Source organism: Sceloporus occidentalis, unplaced genomic scaffold (genome assembly GCF_023333645.1).
Source record: "Sceloporus occidentalis isolate IW3139 unplaced genomic scaffold, rSceOcc1.0.p SCAF_28, whole genome shotgun sequence".
NCBI classification, from domain to species: domain Eukaryota; kingdom Metazoa; phylum Chordata; class Lepidosauria; order Squamata; family Phrynosomatidae; genus Sceloporus; species Sceloporus occidentalis.
The window spans coordinates 7,747,656-7,772,236 of NW_028317008.1; the positions used below are offsets into that span (position 1 = coordinate 7,747,656).

Here is a 24,581-nt window from a genome sequence, read left to right on the forward strand (position 1 = left end):
ATGATATCTGTGATTCAGAAGAAATAGCGCTAAGCAGGTTGCTATTAATCCCAACAGAGACTTGACAGCTGCACCATCTAGTGAGGGCCGGGAAATGAATAAAGAATCAACCTCAAACCAAAAACCTCAATAAAACAGACACACATTTTTGGTTGGAATTTTTGTCCACTGCTTCAAAATAACAAATAAAATAACATAATAGTGGTATTTGGTGACTCTTGGTTAGTCTTCCATCTAATGTTCCGGAAGGTAACTCAAATGCAAAATAAGCCAGAATGAACGTCTCTTTTTCACCAGGTCTGAGGTGATCTGTTCTGTTTCTTGTCCATTTATCACCATGTCCAATTTATTCCTTCCAGAACATAGCATTACCCCAAACGTTAAAGGGAAATTGTCACATGTGTGGTAAAACCATAATTTATCAATTTATCACTTTTTATTTTTATCCATTTTAAATTATTCCGATTTATACTTTACATCCCTGGCATTCATCATAGCAAGGCATAGCTGGATCATTTCAGTTTAAAGTCGTAACAAGTTTCCTGCAATGGGTTTGCCTTGTTTAAATAGACAATGTGCATAATTGAAGAAAGACCCTCCAAGAACATTTAGGTTAGATGGATCATATGAGTTGGGACTAAATTAGTAGGAAACGAAGTAAAAGTATACCTAAAAGCTAGAGAATGGATATACTGGGGTTTGTTTTTGGAATCACAGTTTGGGAACTACCAAAAACTTAGTCTACATTAGTGAGACAAATCAAAACAAATAAAAAGGACAAATAAAATACATCATCTCAGTAGCTTAGTATCCATTCCTCCCTAACATATATACTAATATAATGCAAATTCTGGTTGTACAAAACTTATCTAAGTGTAATTAATACCGATATTTCATTATTATTATAGCAAAATTAAAAATATCTCATCAATTCCCATCACTAGATGTCATCAGCTGCATTATAGACTACCATGAAAAAATAATTAAAAAAAATACTGTTCTTCATTTACTACCAAAATGATTATGTCTATCTTTTGATAAAGTCTTTGATAAAGTTTTGCATGCGTGCCATATGCCCAAAGCTTTTAATGGACTGCCAATGAATTAGATATGAATATAACAGATCCTGCAGTAAAATGAATTCATTCCATGTGGTTGCCCATGCAAGAGTTAATTTTCAGTTCTTGCTGACTACATTTCCCATATAAAACACTTGGAGCTAACTGCAAATGGCTTATGTAATATGTCATGTTTTGTGTACAGAAACCCTATGGGGGTGTTTTTATAAAAAGGCACAATTCAGGCTCATGCAAAGAGATCATTCCATGTTTAGCAAATGTAGACTGTTGTTCTGGTGTTTTTTTTTTACTTTATTTAGCTCATCAACAGTAAGGAAGATTGATAAGGAGGAAGGGAATGGAGAAAGATATGTCTTTAAAGATATCATTAATAGTTACACGCTAAGATCAGTAGAATAATGTAGGTTGATGTAACCCTGGGCTGACACTGAGACTTGAAATATTTACCCTTTAATAGCCCATTGTGAAGATTATTTGTTGTCCAAAAACAAATGAGCAAAAAACGAAACAGCAAATTCATCTGAAATTATTTTGGGCCTCGTGCACAAGTCTAGTAACTATATTCTATTGTTGAAGACAAGTGGACATTGTCATTCTGCCAGTCAGTAGTCACTAGGGTCAGCAGGACATTGGCTCCCTGCTGCTGCTGCACTTGTCAAATGATGGCGGCTCTCATGGCTGGATAGAGGATGCTGCTACATTTGTCAGATGATGGCAAATCGACTGGTATTGTGAATATTAGATATACGGGAGAATTGTAGAACATTACTCTATACAGACATTCATATCAAATTAAATACATGCCATCTTGTTTATGCATCGGATATTATTACTAAAGTAAATAATGTATAAAGTCTTCTGCATCACTGCAATTGTTTTAAAGTCTATATTAGAAAATTAGAAAGTGAAGCCTTAGTCAAGCAGGTAACTATTCTAATAAACTGATTTATTATTATTATATCAGTTAGACTTATATAGCACCCATCATATCCTACAGTCTTGTATAATGGGCAAATAACAATTAGATATATGATATAATAAGTAGTAAATCACATAATCTGGACATACAGAAACAAAAGGTCCTCACCTGTGGACCTGCTAAAATAAGTTTACAATTTAAAAGGTGGGTGAAAGCCCAGTGTAACATGTTTTAAAAATATTTTTGAAAACGATGAGGGATCCCAATGAAACAAACATGGTTCTCTGTGAATCCATACTCTCTGAGTGCTTCAGCAAAAGGGCAAAGCGGAACTACCGGGGTCGCAGGGGTCGCGACTGCGACCGGGCCCTGGAGTTCTGCCAGTCAGGGGGCCCCAAGGGGTGTCGAGCGGTTGCTTAAAACGACCGCTCGGCACCTCTTGGGCCCCCTGACTGGCAGAACTCCAGGGCTCCTCTGCTCACCGCCGCTGCTGCTGCCGCCGCCTGCCTCAGTGCTGCCCCGACTACAGTGGCGGGAGCGTGAGGCATCTGTCTCGGGTGCCGACGCTTCACGCTGAGCGCCGGCATATGATGTCATATGCCGGCGCTCAGCCGTGAAGCCATGCGCAGCGAGACAGAGGCCCTGCGCCCCCACCACGGGACTGCACGGTAAGTGACCTACAAAAGGGGGGTAGGGAGAGGGTAGATTGTGAGAAGGGGGGTAGGGAGGGATAGGGTAGATCGTAAGAAGGGGGAGGGAGAGGGTAGATCGTGAGAAGGGGGAGGGAGGGAGAGGGTAGATCGTGAGAAGGGGGAGTAGGAAGGGAGAGGGTAGATCGTGAGAAGGGGGTAGGGAGGGAGAGGGTAGATCGTGAGAAGTGGGTGTAGGGAGAGGGTAGATAGTTAGAAGGGGGTAGGGAGAGGGTAGATACTGAGAAGGGGGGTAGGGAGAGTGTAGATAGTAGACTTGTGCATTCGTCTTCGGGCGAACATGAAAACGTACACGAAGAGTGCGGTTTTGTTTTCGTTCCGAAGACACGCCGAAGAGAAGACAGCGGCGGTAAAACGTAGACGAAGACACACACCACGAAGATCTTCGTGATCGTCTTCGTCTACCATTCTTCCCCCCCCCTTCTAACTTACCTTGTCTTCTTGGCATCGTGGCAGTTCCCGGAAGTGGAAATCCGCAGGTTCGCCGTCACGGGTTACAGGGCAGTGCGAATGAGCCTATTGGTCGCCTACAGGGACCTCCTCTGGCATCAACCAATTGGTTGATGCCAGAGGAAGACCCTACAGGTGACCAATAGGCTCACTCGCACGGCCTTTGTAAATTGTAAGTTAACCCCTGACAACGAACCTATGGATTTCCGTAGGTTAAAAAGCCGTGCAAGCGACCAATAGGCTCACTCACACGGCCACTCACACGGCCCCAGACTTTTAAAACCTCAATGCTGCAACTTACCCGGCACATCCCACTGGTCTCCCTCCCTCCACGGGGAGATGCAGACGATGAAAGAAGACAGATGAATAAGAGACAAGAGAAGACCCGGAACTCTGGTACAAGGAGACAGAGACATAGAAGTAGTCGAAAGAGAAGGTAGGGACAGCATTAGAGAACACGAATGATCCGTTATGTTAAATCATGATTAACAAATTCACTTTCTCATGCACACTCCCAAATATGCTCTAAATGTCTTCTTACCTTCTTTGCTTCTTCTGCCTGTCTTCTTTCTTTGTTTGCTTCTCCCATGTTTTCTTCATGAACATGGCCTCCTAAATCCTATATTTTGGCATCCCCATTGCCCTCCTAACTGACACATACACATTTATGCTCACATATAGTTACACATCTATGCTCAAAAACACACTTACATGCTCACACACAGACATCCCACATCAAAACCCACAATTCAAAGCTCACACACATACACACCCATGTTCACACACAAACACTTACACATCTATTCTCACACACTAACATTTACACATACATGTTTATACACTCTTAGACATGCACTTTAATACTGACACATTTAACATACACACACATAGTAACATAGTTCATAAGGTTGAAAAAAGACCAAAGTCCATCAAGTTCAACCTATATACATATTGTGTCCCTACTGTGTTGATCCAGAGGAATGCAAAAAACCCTTATGAAGCAGATGCCAATTGCCCCATACCAGGGGGAAAATTCCTTCCCGACTCCAAATATGGCAATTAGAATAAATCCCTGGATCAAAGTTCTGTCCCTATTAATCTAATATCCATAACTTGTAATATTATTGCTTTCAAGAAACACGTCCAGGCTCCTTTTGAACTCTTTTATTGAGTTTACCATTACCACTTCCTCTGGCAGAGAGTTCCATAATCTCACCGCTCTTACTGTAAAGAACCCTCGTCTGTGCTGGTGTAGAAACCTTCTTTCCTCCAGCCGTAGAGGATGTCCCCTTGTTATAGATACAGTCCTGGGTATAAATAGGTCCTGGGAGTGATCTCTGTACTCCCCCCTTATATATTTATACATAGTTATTAAGTCCCCCCTAAGCCGTCTTTTTTCCAAACTAAATAACCCTAATTCTGATAATCTTTCTGGGTACTGTAGTCCTCCCATTCCCCTTATTACTCTGGTTGCCCGTCTTTGAACCCTTTCCAGCTCCACTATATCTTTCTTGTCAGTGGCGTCGCTACAGGGGGGCAAGGGGGGACAATTGCCCCCCCTAGGTTAATCCTTGCCCCCCCTGTTGCCCCCCTGCCAAATTCGGAAAAAAGTCGTACTGCGACTTTAAATCCCGTCTTTTTAAAAAAAAAAATTTTAATGCGGAGGAGAGAGAGGGGCGCCCATTCTCCTCCACGAGGCCTCTACCCCCGTCGCGGTGCCGGCATTTCATCCTGAGCGCCGAAATATGACGTCATATTTCGGCGCTCAGCAGTGAAGCAGCGGCCACCGCAGCAGAGAACGAAGACAGAAGCCTCGTGCTCCCGTCGCTGGACCTAAAGGTGAGAGAACTACAAAGGGGGAGGGTAGATAGTGAGTAGGGAGAGGGGTTAGAAAGTGATAAGGGAGGGAGAGGGGGTTAGAAAGTGATAAGGGAGGGAGAGGGGGTTAGAAAGTGATAAGGGAGGGAGAGGGGGTTAGAAAGTGATAAGGCAGGGGCGTCCAACATGCGGCCCGCGGGCCTCGAGCATGTACTGGCTGACTTGGCATGATAGGAGTGTGATTGCTAACAGCAATCAAAGTCCCGTCATGCCTAGGTTCCAGCACTTACACATCCGACCAGTAAATGCTGGAACCTAGGCATGATGGGACTGTGATTGCTGTTAGCAATCACACTCCTATCATGCCAAGTCAGCCAGTACATGCTGAAACCTAGCTAGCTGCCCCCCTTGTGTATTGATGCTGCCAGCAGTATGTCTACACATCACTTACAGCCACCCTGTACCAGCATGTACTGGCTGACTTGGCATGATAGGAGTGTGATTGCTAACAGCAAGCACAGTCCCATCATGCCTAGGTACCAGCATTTACTGGTTGCCTGGGTAGGATAAGAGTGTGATTGCAGTGTGGACGCCAGGGCTGGCTTTGGGGTATGCAACCTGTGATCAATGCGTGTAATTTAGGGGGTTTTAAATATACCTTTTAATTACGTGTTTTTTTGTGAATTCCAATTGATCTATACCTGCAAAGCTGGGGTTGTGTGTTATTCTGTAGATCCATATCTGCTATGCTATGTTTCCATACATTATTTATGTATACCTGCAAATACAGGGTTAATATGTCTTATTCAGTTGATTAATACCTGCAATGCTGTTTCCATGTATTTATTTGATCTATACCTGCAATGCTACGTTTCATATACTATTGTATACCTGCAAATACAGGATTTGTATGTCTGATTCTGTTTATTTGAGATCACAAGTGAATTTCAGTTGATCTATACATGCAAAGCTTGGTTTGTGTGTTAATGTGTTGATCTATACCTGCTATCGGCAACTGGGGCTAATGTTAATATATATGGGCAGCAGGGGTATCAATACACAAGGGGCAAAAACACTAAGGGGGGTATAAACGACAATGCAGTGTGAAAAATCCATCCTGATGTAGACGTCTGTGACGTAGATTGTGTCCTGCTGTTTGTGTGTTTTTGACAGAGCCTGTCCTGGTGTGTGTGTCTGGGTGTTGGTGTGACAGAGCCTGTCCTGGTGTGTGTGTCTGTGTCACAGAGCCTGTCCTGGTGTGTGTGTCTGGGTGTCGGTGTGACAGAGCCTGTCCTGGTGTGTGTGTTCAGTTGTCAGTGTGGCAGAGCCTGTCCTGGTGTGTGTGTCTGGGTGTCGGTGTGACAGAGCCTGTCCTGTTGTGTGTGTGTCTGTGTGGCAGAGCCTGTCCTGGTGTGTGTGTGTGTGTTTGGTTGTCGGTGTGGCAGAGCCTGTCCTGGTGTGTGTGTCTGTGTCACAGAGCCTGTCCTGGTGTGTGTGTCTGGGTGTCGGTGTGACAGAGCCTGTCCTGTTGTGTGTGTGTCTGTGTGGCAGAGCCTGTCCTGGTGTGTGTGTGTGTGTGTGTGTGTTTGGTTGTCGGTGTGGCAGAGCCTGTCCTGGTGTGTGTGTCTGTGTCACAGAGCCTGTCCTGGTGTGTGTGTCTGGGTGTCGGTGTGGCAGAGCCTGTCCTGGTATGTGTGTCTGGGTGTCGGTGTGGCAGAGTCTGTCCTGGTGTGTGTGTTCAGTTGTCAGTGTGTCAGAGCCTGTCCTGGTGTGTGTGTTTGGGTGTCAGTGTGTCAGAGCCTGTCCTGGTGTGTGTGTTTGGTTGTCGGTGTGGCAGAGCCTGTCCTGGTGTGTGTGTCTGGGTGTCGGTATGACAGAGCCTGTGTTGGTGTGTGTGTTTGGTCATCTGTTTCCTGGCACTTAACTTACAGTAGGAATTATTTAATTTATATTTATCCAGAGATAAAATGCCCTCCTGAAGTTGTAGTGACTTCAGGGGACAAAACGTTACAAGGCCCTGAAATCATTTAGTGGAAAAGTTATTTATTGTGTTATAATATTTATTTCAAGGATTAGTCGCACTCAATTGTGGCTTCAGGCTTCCCATGTTGAATGATCAAGTATTATTTTAGCCCAATAACAAAAGTATAATTCCATAGCACATTACTTTTGGAAATTATTAATGCCCCCCCAGTTTGACTGTGGTATCTTGTGTGCCCCCCCTATATATTGTTTCTAGAGTCGCCACTGTTTCTTGTACACTGGTGCCCAGTACTGTACACAGTATTCCATGTGTGGTCTGACTAGTGACTTGTACAGTGGTAGAATTATTTCCTTGTCGTGGGCATCTATGCCCCTTTTGATGCACACCATGATTTTATTTGCCTTAGCAGCAGCTGTCTGACACTGGTCGCTACAGGTAAATTTACTGTTAACTAAAACACCAAAGTCCTTTGCCATGTCAGTCGTCCCCAGTGTTTTCCCATTTAATACATATTCCCAGCCTGGATTTTTCTTCCCCATGTGCATAACTCTTCCCCATGTGCATAACATACTCACACACACACTTACACATACAAATCCATGCTCACACACCAACATTTACACATACATGCTCATACACAAACACACATACACATCCATGCTCTAACACACACTTCCATGCTCCTACACACACACGCATACACATCTGTGCTCACACACAAACACTTACATACACATCTGTGCTCTCACATACACATTCATGTTCACACACACTTACACATCTATGCTCACACACTTCCATTCTCCCATCCACATATACATCCATGCTCACACACAAAAATTCATGCTAACATACACTTCCATGGTCCCACACACAGGCACACATACACATCCATGCTCACACATACCAATATTTACACATCCATGCTGACATATTTACCCATACACGTTTATGTTCACACACACTTACACATTCATACTCTCACACACAGATCCATGCATGCATGCATACTCCCACAGCAGCCTCACGTTTAACCACGGGTTGTGTAAACTCACCTTACTTGGCCCTGCTACGTTCCTGCCTCTCTGATTCCCCACCACCACCCTGCAGTACGCTGCTCCTCCCGATGCATGTCCGCAAAAGGGTGGGGCTAATGGGCACCCTCTTTCCCTCAAGTGGAGGAAAGGGAGAGGTTTTTCCTGTGGCTTTGTATTTTTCCAGAAGTGCACAAAAGGCCAGGTATATAGATTCATGGAGAAAGAGAAGTGCAAAAAAACTTGACTCCCCTCTCAAAGTGCAGACTGGGTCCCAGGGACACACCAGGACCAATGTAAGGGCTGGCTCTGGAAAGTACTTACATGGCCTTTACATACAGAAATAATGCTTTGATCATGCAAAATTTTGCCTCATTAAATTTTTTTGCTGGATAAACTATACTTCCAAGTGACGCAAAAGCATATAACAGCTTCTTATATTTTGGTGTTTTTGCAAGTAATTAAACTTTCATAAGAAAAATATGAAAAATAATATTTCTACCAAAATAGATTTCTTTAACATCTTCAAAGGTGCAATTAATATTTTTTTCTAATATTTTATTTTGCTTGCTTTACTCGGTATGGTGGAGGGCATTTGTAATGTTATTGTTCACCCTGTTACTGTACTTATATTTTGGCATACAATTTTAAAGTTTATTGCCATGGTTTACTGTGTACAGGTAGAACTCTGAAAAATAGCACCTTTGGTAAGGACTAAGGAGATCTCTCCGTCACTGCTTAAGGGAGACCTGTCTGTCTTCTTTCTAGAGCCAATACGAAGCATAATAATTGGTAGCGAACAATAAGGATAAAAATACTTTGCAAGTGGTTAATGGAGAAATGGCTGGATGAAAAGTGGAATTTTAAATTCTTCCAAATGTTAACCGAGGAGAATATTATGTTTAGTTTTTTAATTTTATGAGAGAACAAAATGCCCTATAGTATACTGCGCTATTTTTTAACGTTTCTTTCGCTATATATATATATATATATATATATATATATATATATATTAATATATATATACCGTATATACGGTATATAGAATATATATATATATATATATAAAACATTTTTCACGTTATTATCATTACTTTTTTGACTATAGTCTGTTACATGGATTTCAACCCATTTAAATACACCCTCATGAAATCCACAATTTTCCCTTTAGCCTTCTAAAATAAAAAGTACATCTCTACAAATGTATTGTTGATTGTCATAAAAATTCTATATTAAAATGATTTTGTTTGAGCATTTGAAGTTTGACCCTGTTTTCCAGATTAGTTTCCATTCTCTCCAAGTCTGAGCCTTTTTACGAGGACTTGTCCTAGATAAATCAGCTTTAATATTTTAAAGCATTATTCTCAGATCCAATAATCCTGTGCTTTGCTTCTTATTTATTCACTTAACACATTCAGTGTTTGTAAATTGAATTAGTTTAAAACTTTTGACAAACTGTGTAAAGGCACACTTACTGATACTATCTTAGTACATACATTGTACCTTTGTTAAGTTTGTCTTGACTGTTGTTCTTTGATTCACATATTACTAACTATAACTACTTATAGTGTGTAACTATAAGGGCCTATAGTGTGTGTTCATTAACAATTAGGATAGCTGAGATCTGTAGCACGACCAGCAATATCTAGCCGATTTCCTGTCCTGAGGTTCTCTTCCTTCACCATGGGCTTATCTTGACTGGGCACTCACTTAGATCCGGCTGACCTTCACTACTTACTTATGTCAGCTGTCCTCTACGTCGACTGCTAGGCTATAATGTGGTATCCAAGCATTATACATTTTAAGCAATTAGGTGCTGTCCTCCATACTGTACATAGGCCCATGGAGTAGAGGTGTGCTGGGGTGGCAGATCACTGCCCCCAGTTGTGTGGCATAGGGGCTGCTGCTTCTATGTGTCTGCCATTACAGCATAGGGGAAATAAAAATACAACAAAAACTATAGTGATGTAGTATACCTGCTTACCGCAGCCCATATTTTTCTCATTGCACATGAAACAGAACTAAGTGTGGTCAAAGAACACAGAGGAAGCAACATATCAATCCAACCAGAGATTACAGGTATATGTGAAGAAATAAACACAGACTCATAGTTTAGATTTAGAAAAATAATCTGTCAAGATAAAAATATATAAATATGACAAAAGTGATCCCAATTAATTTAGTTTATTCACAGACAGAACATAAATACACAAGACGCACTTAGAAGTAGGGCAGAACACAACCATTGACAGCCTAACCAAGCATTTACAGACACAGCAGTCAATAATTTAACATCACACCAAAGAAGCAATCATTAGGCTAGGTTTCCACTTGGGTTTTTGTCCTGAGTTATTTTCTTGATGTAAAACGCCAGGAAAAACGCCAAGAAAACTGCCACTGCATTCTCCTGCGTTTTGGCGTTTTTTCTGGAGTTTTCTGTGGAAATTGCTTTTTTGACTTTAGGCAGTTTTTCCAGCCTTTACACGTTAGAATTGTCACCCAGCTAAAAGGGATTAGGATAAATGGCAAGTATCTGCCCCCTCCTGATGTTATTTCCTTGGTAGAGTTCTACTTAAACATGCCCCGGTGGACCCTTTTGTCTCTTTTCTGTGGTTTGTAAGGCATGTTTTATTCCGAATGTCTGCTCCTCTAGGAAGATTGGCCCCAAGTGCTTTTGGCACGCAGGATCCAGTTGGGTATGTTTGTTTGTAATGGCATGTTTGTTCCAGATGGTGTAAAATTCAATATGAACTTTGTTTTCTGTGAAACTGTTTGTTTCCAGCCTATTTCTCGTAGGACACACAGATACTGGGTCCATCCTCTGCATTGTAACTGTGGAAAAAAATGCCGTTAAAAATGCCAACATGGCTTTTTCATGGCGTTTTTTCTCTCCCATAGACTTCTATTGGAGAAAAACGCCAAGATTTCCTTGCACAAAACGCCATAGTGTCAACATGCTGCGATTTTGAAAAACTGCCACAGAGCCCAAAAAAGAAGAAAAACGCCAAAGAGGACTGAAAAAACGCCAAAGAGAAAAACGCCAAGTGGATATGGCATTGTGCGATTTCCTATTGAAGAACAACTAACATCTGGCCGCAGCGTTTTTTCACTGAATTGGCGTTATTATGGGCGTTTTTAGCAAAAAACTAAACAAAAGCAAAAAACAAGTGGAAACCTAGCCTTACACAACACAAAAATGTGTGTGTGTGGATCGGAATAGATATAACAAATGTACAATGGCTGAGAAGACTAGGACAGTGAGGGCTTGGGATTAGTCATTTGAGGAAGCGGAGCCTGTAGTAGTCTCGGACAGTGACCTTTTCCCTATTCAGGATCAGGCAGTATCTACCCCAGCCCTATGTACATGTTGTGTATTTTATGTGTTGCAACAGACATATTAAATACTAAATAACACACAGAACAGTAAGACACTATACTGATTGCGAAATACCCCGAACCAGATGCTTTATACCTTAGGCTCGGTATCATTTTCACATGGATGTTGGTCGTGTTATTTTATCTTCTGTTTGTTGAAAACAAAAAATAAAAAGTAAAAAAAACACTGGTTACTCCTGGCTTACAATATTTACACTAAAATTAATTCTGTCCCCAGACTAGGTGGTTTCATTACACTAGCAGTATTTACCAACATAACCACACCAATCACTTTCCACTATTGCCAGGGCTAATACGTTTCCTGGTCGTTCAGCGCAGCCATCACACCATACGTGACTCGTGTGCCGCTTAGAACTGAACTAAACCCGGGAGATAATCAGGTAAGGAAGTACTGGCGCACCCCTACTGTACATTCTACGTAAGAATCTCTTCCTTACAGCACCATTCCAGGCTGTTGGTCACATGACATTTTGCTTGTCACATGATCAACGGTTTAGCTCCAAGATCGGAATGCTGTGAACCTGTAGTAGAGCTCTCATCACACAGATATATTTTTCTTCTCGCTTCCTTGATACTTGCTGCTATAGCTTGATCCATGCAGCGCTCTGCATGCACGGAGGGGGAAGGGAGATCAGCTGAAGTGAGCCCATTGCCTGCAAGCATTCATTCGGTTGCTGTTTTATTCATGCTCCTTCCACCAGTTTGCTGTTCGTAATATGCTCACACGGGTGAAATCTGCTGTGGCCAATTTCATGGGAGGAATCATGGCTGGAAACTCGGGATCCGATCATGCCAATGGCTCTGACCTACCGCTGAGGTTTCCATATGGCAGACCTGAGTTCCTGGGTCTGTCACAGGATGAGATTGAATGCTCAGCGGATCACATCGCTAGACCCATCCTGATCTTAAAGGAGACCAAGAGGTTACCTTGGGCTACTGGTTATGCAGAGTGAGTATAGTCAATGGTAATGCATTAGCACAGTATATAGAGCCTGGCCTCTTTAAGACTTCAGTTCCCGTTATAGTAAATCTTCATAGCTCTCCTTCAAGGTCATTGCACTAGTATTTTGGATGTGTGTTCTATAACACATTGTAAACATACACACACAGTAGTAGGTGGTAGTGCAGTGTGGGTGAGGGAGCATGATCTGATTCTACATACACAGCTTCCTTGTCATGATTTCCAAGGCCCAGGAGGTGGAGGATAGCTGCTTTTCTGAGTTGCTGTGGGTGTAGATTTCCACATAAACATGTATTTCAGGAGGGATGAAACTTTGAAGTAATTTGGAAATAATTTTTTTTAAAAAAATATTTCAAAAAGGATAAATTCACTGGTCCATTTTAATTTTCCCTTGTTTGCATGTGTAATACATATGCATGTAAAAATTGTGTCATGCCAATTATCCAATGTTGTGGATATTTAACACTACTTTAAGTTGGTAGAAACACAATCTGTTTAATATTCCATCAGATTTGTTCACAGCACATGTGTGTGTGTATATTTATATATATATGTGTGTTTGTATATATACCGGTATATATATGTGTAATATTTCCCTTATTTGAATTCTAAATGTGTTTTTTTTACACTGAAGTTTATTCACTAAATGGAGAGTTGGCAGGAAAGTGGTTATAACTCCCTCGTTTCATTTTTCATTATGAGGGGCCATTCCTAGGAAATGTATCCAGCAAGAAGTACTGATCCAACATAATTCAATGTCTGAAGATAATTTGAATAATCCTCACTAATTTAACTTTACAACATACAGGGTCAGCCAATCTCCCCTGCAGCAGAAGCTCATTGGGGATGGATTCCCATTATGCATAGTGAAGCCAAGGAGCTGAAACCACAACTCTTCTGACAACTTTCCCTTTAGTGAATGACCTTATTGTGAACATATAGTGTATTACATGTCATTCTAGATCACCCTAACTTCATTAGCCTTGAGATCAGAATCCCCTCTGCTTATGTAAAATCAACAAAACGACTAGTAATATAGAACAGCTAATGACTATTGCTTTTTGTTTCTGTGTTTCAAGTAATACTTGTATGTGACATAGAGGGCCATATTATAGAAAACTGGGTTTCTGTGTGTACATTTGTGTTTTGATTAGTAACGCAGTCCAGTTCAATATGATGTCACAATTCCGAATGGTCGCGGTGACAAGTGGTTGTCTTAAAATAAATAATAAAAGGCTGCTACCCCCCTATATCTTACCAGACTTGTAGAAAAACATTCATGCACAGTATTAGACTTTAAGATATAATTAAGTTATTATTATTATTATTATTATTAACATAATTGCTACATAGCTGTTTACGCGTTATAATAAGTGATGAAACAATCATTTATTAAATGATACACATTCTAATAACACAGCATTCTGACCCTTTGCATTCTTTAGAAAAAGAGTGAAGTACTTTGGATTATGATACATTGCTGAATATACATTGGGAAATGTCCAAATATACTCCAGACATGCCTTGGTTGTGAAATGATGAAAGCTGTTGAGCCTGCAAGCCTTTCTAAATGACTGAAACATACCTAAACACAGAAGATCTTTGATATATACAGTTGTTGGTTTGTGTGGTTTATGGAGATAGCATGATTACTGCTTCCCCGGTCTCAGACTGTGGCCTAATGAGTGTTTTGTCCTGTAGTTATGGTGATACAAAGCTCTGTAGTCTTCTCCTAAACCTGAGAGAACTTTTTGGGGGGCAGGGATTTTATGCACTTAGAGAGAGAGTTGGCAGGAAAGTTTGTGGGGTAATAGTGTTACAGCTCCATCACTTCACTTTATATTATGAATGGCCAACGCCATTGAGCTTCTGAGCACATTTCGAATTATGTGCTGGAAAAAGTTGTTAGTGTTGGCTATCTTATTGCGAATAATAAAGCAAGAGTTGAAACCCTAACTCTCCATAGGCCCCCAAGATGTGGGGGAGCTAGGCATCCATGTTTAATTTTAGTGAGTACTAAGGGGAACTTGTGGGAAGCTTGTCATGTTATTACTTTTTAACTAAATGCTTTTTTTTATTCTTTATTTTTTTGAAAAGGGAAGCAATGGCTGTGATGTTTCCACCCTAGAGTTGGATAAATAGGCTGATTAAAATGTTTATTAAATTCCCAAATATGAAGATTTTCCTATCTGATGTATTATGGGACTAACTTCAATATACCGAACAGTTTGTGCATAAATCGGGATCAAGATGGGACACTAATTAACATAAAGAGATTCTTGCCACTGATATTTTAGGCATACTCCCCAGTATTCTGTTGACTCTGCAATGAACAGGAAAATGTCAAATGTGGGTTGGAACAGGTTTGATAAACACTAGTGTTGGTAGAAACATCACTGGTTCTTTTGTAAAGGACACGTTTAGAAATCATATTTGACCTTATGAGAGGTGTTGCAGATCTTTTCTTATGCAGCATTTTGGTGTCACTCTATATACACATTTATTGCAGTAGGTGTCATGTGACAATAAAAAAAAAAATATTTGTCTCTATTTTTGCTTGTAATTCTGATTGTGCATGTAGTTTCCATGTACTTCATTCAAGCTTTACATTGTTTAGCCAACAGTTGTGACGGGACGCCCTGTACCCCGACTGGGTACTCCCGCCAAATGTTGCTTTCTCCTGCCGGGACACCAACGATTAACTCCTTCAGCACCAGACAGAACGCTGCTGCTCTGGAGCTGCGCTGTCACTGTGGCTAGCTGAAGCTGAGCTACACAGTCTGGCTATTGTCCTGAAAAGGACAATAAAGGATCATAGCAGCCGACCCCAAGCACCAGACAACACTCATGTTGAGGTGAAAACAGGACTGGGTTTATTTGGAAACACAGGGGTATTTAAACAGTACAAGGGGTAATTTACATACAACAGACACAGCAAGCCACATAAAGTTCTCCATTAGGTCCTCCTTTGCACTCAGCCCACCTCAGCCCAGTAGGGGGTCACTATTGTAGACTGTGGAGAGGATGTTAAACATGGGCGGTTCCCTGACTTCTGGATGAAACCTGCTGGATATCAGATCCAGGTGCAAATACTAGACATAGAGGTCCTGTCCTGTAAGTCCTGACCCGATGGAGAGTAATACCACACATAAACTTCCTCCCAAAATACAGGAACCCCAAATCTGTCTCTTGTACTTTGGGAAACGTGGCACTCCCTACCAGGGCCCATAGTCTGTAGGAAGGAGGCTGGCACTCTGTCCCCTCCAGGAGCCCATGGCACGGAGGTTTCCGTGACAACAGTCATTCTACACTTTACAGTCATTCAGAGCATCGAATAGGTAAGCTGGATCTCTCACAAATGCTAGAGGGGCATTTTGGTAAGGACTATGTATTAAATAATTTCTTGCTTCTTAAATGTCTTTCATGAATATACTACTTCTAGCACAAATCCAACAGTACTAGGATACAGTCGATCACCAGCAAGGGGTTATGAATTATAATACTGCCAAAACTTGCCTGATCTGAGCACCTGCTAGCATAGAATCACATTGTAGCTTATGTCTCAGATACAACGTTTCATCTTTTTTGTTAGTCATGGGAGATCAGGCCATCTGCTGATAGCAAATTTTCCCTGTTCATCAGAAAAGGCCATGAGCGCCAGCTACGTGGTAACCGATTCAGTTTAACAAAGCTTTGTGAGAATGCCATTTCACTGGCAGTGTTTGAGCACTGAAGCTGACTCAAGGTGAGTATATCACGTGCATCGAGAAATGTTTGGCTGAACACATCTCCTACACGGAAAATAGCTAGAAGGTGTGGAAAGGGGCAAATCTATATGCACAACCCCCCCCCCCCCTTCTATTTACAAAGGGGACATCACAAAAATTGAAAGGAACCATGCAGCTATCATATGCATTAAAGTGCGTGTAATGCCTGGAGTGTGCCTTTTAGTTATTTCACAATATAACCACTAGGTTATTGTGCTTTACACTGTTTTATGTGTTAGGTTTCCAAAGTTATAAAGCTTTTAGTGCGTGCTGGGCTTATGTCAAAAAACATTTAGATTGACTGTCACTTTGTTTTCTCAGACATGGTGAGTCATGATCATGTGATTAAATCATTACTGTTTAATTATTTAGTGCATTTGAGCCTGATGATATTAGAAATACTTTTGTATACTTTCCTGTGAGAATAGATGGCAAAGTGATTCAACTCACTTTCTACTTCTTGTATGTGTTGGATTTGTGTTTAACCTTCTGTACAATGCTTAATTTAAGGACAGGGACAATGGAGGCGAACAGTTTTTAGCACAGTATTAAAAATCGAGAGTGGAACACTTGGGAGAAAATAACTTTTCTACCCAGTTGAACCATAAATTAACTTAAAGTATTTTAAATTGTTGTGCTCTGTAACTTCATGTTAAATGCATCCTTATGTGCTGAGACAGAGACCTTGTCATTTCTTAAAAGGAGGGATTAAAGAATATAATAATGTTCAGAGCATCACATTGACTCTTTTATTTACTCTGTCGAGTCCATCATCTGGGATTTAGAAAAAAAGGCAACAACATCCCTTTTGCTCATAACTTCAGTGCAAGCCTTGTAAATGTTATCATAATTTGAATAGCTTTCAGTTAGTAATGCATAGGGGACAGTCCCACCCATTTGTGATTGGAAGGAAATTCTTTTTTTTTTCATTTTAAGGTAAATATCAAGTTAATTGATTATTCATTTTAGTATTTCACATACAACATTTACAAAAATCCCATGTCACCACTGCAAGGGGTAGGGGCAATTGCCCTAGGTCAGACCCATTTTTGCACACAGAACCAGCCAATCCCCAATTCTAGCCATCCTGCGGAGAGAAGGCTCAGTAAGGTCCCTCAATGCTTGTTAGTGTTGTGTGTTGGCCACAGTGTTGGGCATGGGGTCAAGGCCTTTACATTCCCCTTGAGCCAAACGGGGCCAACTCTACCTCTTCCATGCACATGGAATTGGTGTACAGTATAATGGTTTATATAGAATGTGTGTGCATAGGACTTCCCATCAGATTGTGAGTCTGAAAATTAGCATTAGCCAATATAAGTCAACATTTCAGAAGTTCATCGAAATTCTATTTAAGCGTTATTTTTCTTGCGTTTTCTTGGAACATTTTTTCTAATTCTTCTATCTAAATTTGTTTGATATAACAGATAGTAGAGAACTGAGCAAGCTGGTTTCCAACTGTGCAAACCTACTAACAAAAAACAAGACACAAATTCTATTTATTGTGAACTGAATAAGTGCCAGTAAAAATAGGCAAATGTTTACAAAGACAAAATAACGAGAAGGCTTGAAATATATTGTTAAAATGGTTGTGCATGTGAAAAGGGATAAGTGAAAAGGGGGTCTGTCACAAGCATGCGTATACTGTATATCTTGGCCCAATTACAATAAGTATGTTTCTTTGCTTGTTATTTTCTGCCCAGAGGCAGAATACAATAGGCTGTATACAAGAACGATAAAATGTTAGAAGTAAATGCCTTTGAGTTTAAACTCCATACGGTAAAACATTCTTTGTTTTGGGACAATTGAATGTTCATTTATGTTTGTTTTACCAGGTTTGAAATAAAAGTGTGTTCTTTACATAAACACAAAAGCGCAGTCGTTTTATGGCTGGAAGTGTAAAGAATAAGTTGACCATTATTAATATGGGGAAAAAAAAACCTTTGTACAATGAAGACCATCACAAACCTATGTTTCCTTTTAAAAGGGTTTTCCTTATAAAAGGTCAAGTTTAGTAAAGGAGAATTTCTTTCATAACCAATAGTTCTTAAAATGGCTTCTGCACAACAAAATGGGTATTTTATTGATCCCTGAGAAGATGGATTATTGGGGAGCTTTTGATATCGGTGAGGATGGGGAATTAAGTTAAGGGAACTGAAAGGGGGGGCTTTTATATCCTTTAGTTATTGCCCTATAACTATATGAAATATATATGGTTGCACAAATTTGTTATATGTTTTTGTTACTCTGCTACTTGTGAATCTAGCTCTTGAGACCTGAAAACCTCTTGGAGATTGGACCACAGCAAAGTAATGGTTTCAAAATTTATACAGAAAAAAATATATTTGTGGAAAAACATGTCTTCAGTATGGTAAGTGATTTATACAATCAAATTGTGAACAATAATTTGTGAGTTCACATAGAAAAGCACATTGTAAAATATTTAATATTTTCTCTTTTATATTTTAATAAGTAAGTTTTGTGAATGAAGTTGTCTGGGACAAACTTTAAAAAAACCCAAACCTTTTAATCAAGGACATTATTCTCTATGAGAAAATCATATTAGTTCTGAATAATTTGGAGCAGATTTACTGGCTCCTTTTGTATTCTTTTTACCATATTACATTGTCGTGTATTGAGGTGTTGTAACAAATGCAATTATCGATGTCTGCGTTAAAATAATCCCTGTCAAACATGCTGCTACTCGATAAACCGGTTTAGTAGTGTTCTATCATTACTATGAAATTTGCTAATGTCTTTGTTCAACACCAGGCAAAAAAGACTTGCCATTGAAAAAGATTTTTTGCGAAATGTAATGTCTTCTTCGTATGAAGACTACTGAGGATGCCAAAGGACACTGTAATGCCCCTTGGTCTAGGATCACATTATGCTTATATATCCTGTTTCATTGTAACTGAACATCTATACATATAGCCTTCACCCTTTTTAGTCTCATTTTGATTGTCCTCGATTCTCCTTCAAATGAAGGATGAGATGAATTCCAAAACCACAAATATCATTGTAAATAAATTTTGAGATTTGTATAAACGTATTTGTGACATCTGTACTAAAAATAAATTCACTTGTAGTCCATTCAGTGAAGTATGAATCTGGAGTTGAGTCTGCAGGAGAGTTCAAACTCACTGCATTATAAAGGGCCAACCCAATAAGCTTATCCTGCTTGAAGAGCTTGGTTGGCTTGGTTGCATAGTTACATTGACAAGATTGGCTGATTAATCTGTTTTGCTTCTCAGCCTTTAGGCTAGGATCAAGTGAGTACCTGTGTGAGAGAGAGAGAGAGCTTGGTCCTCTGGCTTTAGGCCTGGGATAACATGAAGTCCCGAGGTTGCAATTTGTCCCTAGTCTTTGGTCCAAGACAGGGGGTGCTGTGCAGAATGGTGAATGTGTGAGGTTAAGCAAACTTTTTGTGTCACATGCTGGTAAGCACTCTTTGCACTTCGGACCCATACATGCACTTTTTATTTTTGTATACACTAGTCCCAGCCTTTTGGCTTGGTTTGCAGTCTATACAGGGTACATTTTTTTTATCACACCAGCCTAAGGGCTAGGGCTTCCTGTTTTTTTGATATAAATTGCTTGATCGACGCAGTACAGTTTTTGTATTGGCACTGAAAAGTCAAGGTGATGCTGGGTCACCTAAAAAGGCCCATTTTTTTCTGGTGGGGAGTTAGGTAGTGCTTTTGAAGGGGCCAGATATCGTTTGGGAGTGTTTTAGACAAGATGGACTGAGTATGCATAATGTAACTATGCATTCTACAGGGCCAGTTTAGTCCTTCCAGCAAGAGCCTTCATAACTAATAAAGTTGAGGAGCAATGTTGGAGCAAAATGCAAATCTTGAGGAGATCAACCGGGTTATGTGGTAAATTGGTAAACATGGCCATTGTTCAAAATGATATGTGTAGGATGTTTTATCATTCAGGTCAGTGTTCTTAACAGTCTCGCTTTCCAGCTTCCACTGAATTTGTCCTTCCGTTTGCAAAAGTCAAGATTAGTGGTTAAGGGTAGAAAAAAGGAGCCGTGTTTACTTTGGAACAGCATCTATTTGTTTTTTGCAAGCTTCAGTTGAGTAAATGTTTAAGGGACTGACTGTTCATTATAAAAGTATATTTAACTTTGTTACAGGAATAAAGAATTTCAGGTTCTATATATGTATATTTAAGTTTATAAGTAAACTTCTATATCAAAGTAGGCCTCAGACTAACTTGATGAACGTTAACCCTAATATTTTTTTTTTTTTTATGTATGTGTTTTATATATTCATTTTTGTTTGTGTTGGTTGAACAAATAGATTTTTTATCGCTCAAGGATTATTTGTGATGGATTTTTTTTAATTTTTTTTTTAACTTAGTAAAGTGATCAGTCTGAATGGCTAAGAAGGGGGCAGGACGGGAAAGAGAGGGCAACAGGAAAAAGGGATAGGGCAAATAGGGAAAATCAGGTACAACTAATATTAGCTAGACCACCTTAAATAACTGAATGTACTTAAGGGGGCACTCAGTTTAAATAGCCTAATAAACACACTGCATTTGCTCACTAGGAGTAGAGCCTTTAAGAAGTCTCTCTGATTGTGCAAACCAACCAGCAGCATGTTGCCGAACAACTCATTTACCTCCCTAGACAGGAGGTGCAGCTGGAATGAGGTGGGTAATTGGCCACCCACCCAAGATAAATACCTTCCCTACCTTAGGTTCCAAGATATCTGATGTTTTAATGTGAAACTCCTACATGTGATACTTGATATTGATCTTGAGACAGGTGAGCCAGTGTTGGCTCAAGCCAGAGACCTAGTTCAGTCTTGCTTATCGAATGGGGAAAATAAGGGTGTAATGAACCAAAAGTACCAGCATCTCTGGAGGGTAGACTGCCTTTGATCATGTATGCACTTCTTTTCTTTGCCAGTTTCATCTACAAGTAGTGAGGTTCTAACTTAATAACCTAAGAATCATCAGTCTGAATGCATTTGATCTTCTGTAATAGGTACCTGAAGGGTATCTCATTCATTTTATAATTTCTTTGAAGAAAACGAAATATTGTTTTACTAACTTCACAACCACTTTACAGCATTATATATTTTGTGATGTTTGATCTAAATTGGCCTTTTTTTTTTTTTTTTTTACTTTTCATCTTTTACCAGTTGCATTCTATATCAAATGTATTGACTAATAGTAATCCTGTGTGTTTAAAATATTTGAAAGTTCCTGGAGAACTTAGTGCATCTGGTGAATCTTCAGCGTTTAGATTAGATTGAAGATAGTGAAGTGAGCAAGTTGTAGAGTACAAACAGTAGTCACTTTTAGTTAATCATGGAACGTAGATAACAGCACAGATTTGTGTAGTAGTTTGTGACTCTCTGGGCTTAGTGGTTAAATAATTCCATCTATTTTAGTTATTTTTAACCATAGCTTTCTGTCTTCCTTAAAATTCTGCAACAGCAAGACTTTCTATATAACTGTGTGGGGGTTGCATGGCCCTTCAAGTTGAGATGTTGCATGGACTGGAATGGACATTTTATCTGTGTATGTGGCATCTTCATTCATACTTTTTTTTATGATGAAGTTAATATGTTGGTGTGCCAACTACCTTTTTGATTTGTAGGCTATCATGTGGCTTACACATTTACAATGGTCCCTGTGGTTTGTGTTAAAGCTACCTTAGTTTCCATTTTACTAGGTTTTTTTTGTCAAGTGTCATTCATTTAACCTTGGACCCAGTTCTAGCAAACACAAGAGACCCACAATCTCTGTAGACTACTGCAGAACCTTGGAATATTCTGGCGCCCATCAGAGTATGTTCTTAAAATTCCCAATAAAATTGTAGTATTCTGCTCTTTTTCATTGTTTTATTGTGTTAGCCAAACCTTATGGATCGAGTTCATGTGACTTAGTACTTGAGGTTAAAATAACCTGCCAGTGAAAGATTTAACAATAAATCTTTTTATCTGAAACTGACGTTCCCTGTTATATTTGCATAATTTCTAGCCAATGTTCTGGAATATCACACTGTCTTTGTTTTCAGTAATAATGAATATAATTTAGAGCTGCAAAATATATATTTGCCAAAAAATTATTCTTTCTTGTTTTGAAAAATACCATGTTTCTGCTTTGTGAATGATTTTGATTTTTGTAGGATGCAAGGAAAAAATTCTTATTTGTATTTTTAGCTTATAACTACAAAAATTGGATGTTGTATAATTTGCTGTGTGCTTTGGAATTAAATCATGTTTATCTGCGATGTTCTTGCCTTGTTTCTCACGTCCTTTTCTCTTGTGTGGTACAAATGCACGTTTTTATTTGCCTTGGGGTGTTTGTATTTGTGAAGGGAACACAATAGATGGAATTTAGGGTTTCTAAGTAATAATAAATAGGTCTTTTAACGATTCACATGAAATACTTAAGTTTATTTTTTATCCTATACTTTCTTTCCTACACATTTTTTCTTCTTCTTAATATTTTACATGATATGATTCTTTATTCACCAGGTACCGGATTGGTTCAATTTAGGTTTGTTGCAAGAGGGAAATCTTGGAATGGTGCGGAATGATTCATAGTAACAATGTTTCTCCTTAAATGTACAGGACATTCTCTTCCCATTGTTTTACTGTTATCAAACCAAACCTTGCAAACTGCTATTGTATTCTGTTATACAATGAGTACTAAGGTTATAATGTATCGGTTCTTATTCCAGAGAAAGGAAAAAAACAAAAACCTAATCTTATAACATTTTAACCCGTACCATAGATTCCTGAATAGGCATGTCCAATTTATTGGTTTATCTCCATTTTATTTTTGTCTTTGTTAATCCTACTTATTTGTATTTAGTTTACAAAAGAAGAATGCTTGATATTGGGTTTTTTCCTTGATTTTCAATTAAATGTTTGATATTCAAACATTTAGCACAATACTTTGGAAACTAGAATTAGCTAAAATCACTTCATCCTGTTACTGTTTAACGGTAAAAGTGCAACCTATAGTACTAGCCCCTGGCATGTATAAATATGTTTAGTAAGTTCGATACCATTGGCATTTCTCATGTGCTTCATTAGCGCTTTTTTTTTAGACATAGGAAATGTCAAATAAATGAGGTCTACACATATAATGTGGCATTAGAAAAATAGCACAGCTCCATTAAGTATTATAACTTGGAATGCCTAAATGTATACTTGTGGCAGAAGCTTCCTTGTATTTCATTGTCTTGACTTAAGGTCTGGCATCATAATTGGATCCAATGATACAAATCAGAGGAGGCATAAACCTTAGAGTTGCTGAGATTTACCTCTTTACTGACCCGGAAATGCCCCTGGGATACTTTGATTTTGGGGCTGTACCTGAAGCTTTTTTTGTGTTCTACTTGGAATTTCACATTGATGCACTGAGCTACCTAGAGTAAAAATGACTTAAAGCAGCATTTAGACCCTGACAGAATCCTTTTTGTGCTCCTTTTATTGGCGTTCTATTCCAATCTTCCCTTTCTGAAAAAGTGCTTTGGACAGGACTTTTGAGGGAAGAGTTGGCAAGCATTATCACTCCCCCCCCCCCCCCCAAGTTTCATACTGTAAATAAGCATGTTATTTTACACTTACCTGAATCTTTTGGAACCAAAATGTTTTATTCTGTGAAGAAAATGTGTTTTCTCATACTCAACTGGCTAAATGTAAGACTAAAAAAGCTATGCATTTATACTTGCAGGAGAAAATATTTATATGCAAAGCTAAGCATAAGGCATCGGAGAGAAATATGTTCTGCCAGACATCTGCTTGATCACAGATTGTCTGACTGCTTCGCAACACAAAATATTTTAGGTTTTTTTTTTTTGTGTAATGATTATTAACTATTTAATTGAGTTTCAGTTTTTTATATATATATATATATATATATATATATATATTCTTAGTTTTTACACAGAGAATATAACCTTTTGGTGTTTATGTGCCATAAAGAACTGCAGTTAGTTTGGCAGTTAGGTTTGCTTCAAAGTATGAATAATACTTATCTTTAAACTAGCATTTCCCAGGGGTATCTCTACATGAAAGGGCCTGATAACAGAGACTGAATGTCTAAAAACAAAAATGCTAATTAACCCAAATATTTCAATATAAATGCATTCTAATATCATATGAAAAACACTTTCCATAACACCCTCAAGTTTCCGTGCTAATTCATTATAAATACTTAATGAGATGGCTTTATAGCTAACCCAGATACAAAATATTTATTAGAAAATACCAGATAAATCTGTAGTGATTAAAAAAATAATTGCCCAGACTACGAGTGGAAGTGCCGATTGGAACCTCCAAAAGTCAAGTCCCCCTAGGGTCTGCCTTATTTCTACGGTCTCGTTTGTAAGGGTGGAGAAGGTAGGAAATACGTGATTACGTTTTCAAATACCTTTTGACCATTTTATGCGTGTATTCATTGCATTCCTCAGAAAACTTCTTTGTGGTTTGC

At 39.3% G+C, this 24,581-nt stretch overlaps 1 protein-coding gene across 1 annotated transcript in view; it reads left to right on the forward strand.

The window, feature by feature from the left end:
• The first annotated feature begins 12,106 nt into the window (after positions 1-12,106).
• Positions 12,107-24,581, forward strand: part of LOC149299769 (protein phosphatase 1H) — a 54,602-nt gene continuing 42,127 nt past the window's right edge. The window contains exon 1 of the mRNA XM_089486136.1: positions 12,107-12,339. Coding sequence (XP_089342262.1) covers positions 12,107-12,339 — 233 coding nt within the window. The remainder of the gene's footprint in view (positions 12,340-24,581) is intronic.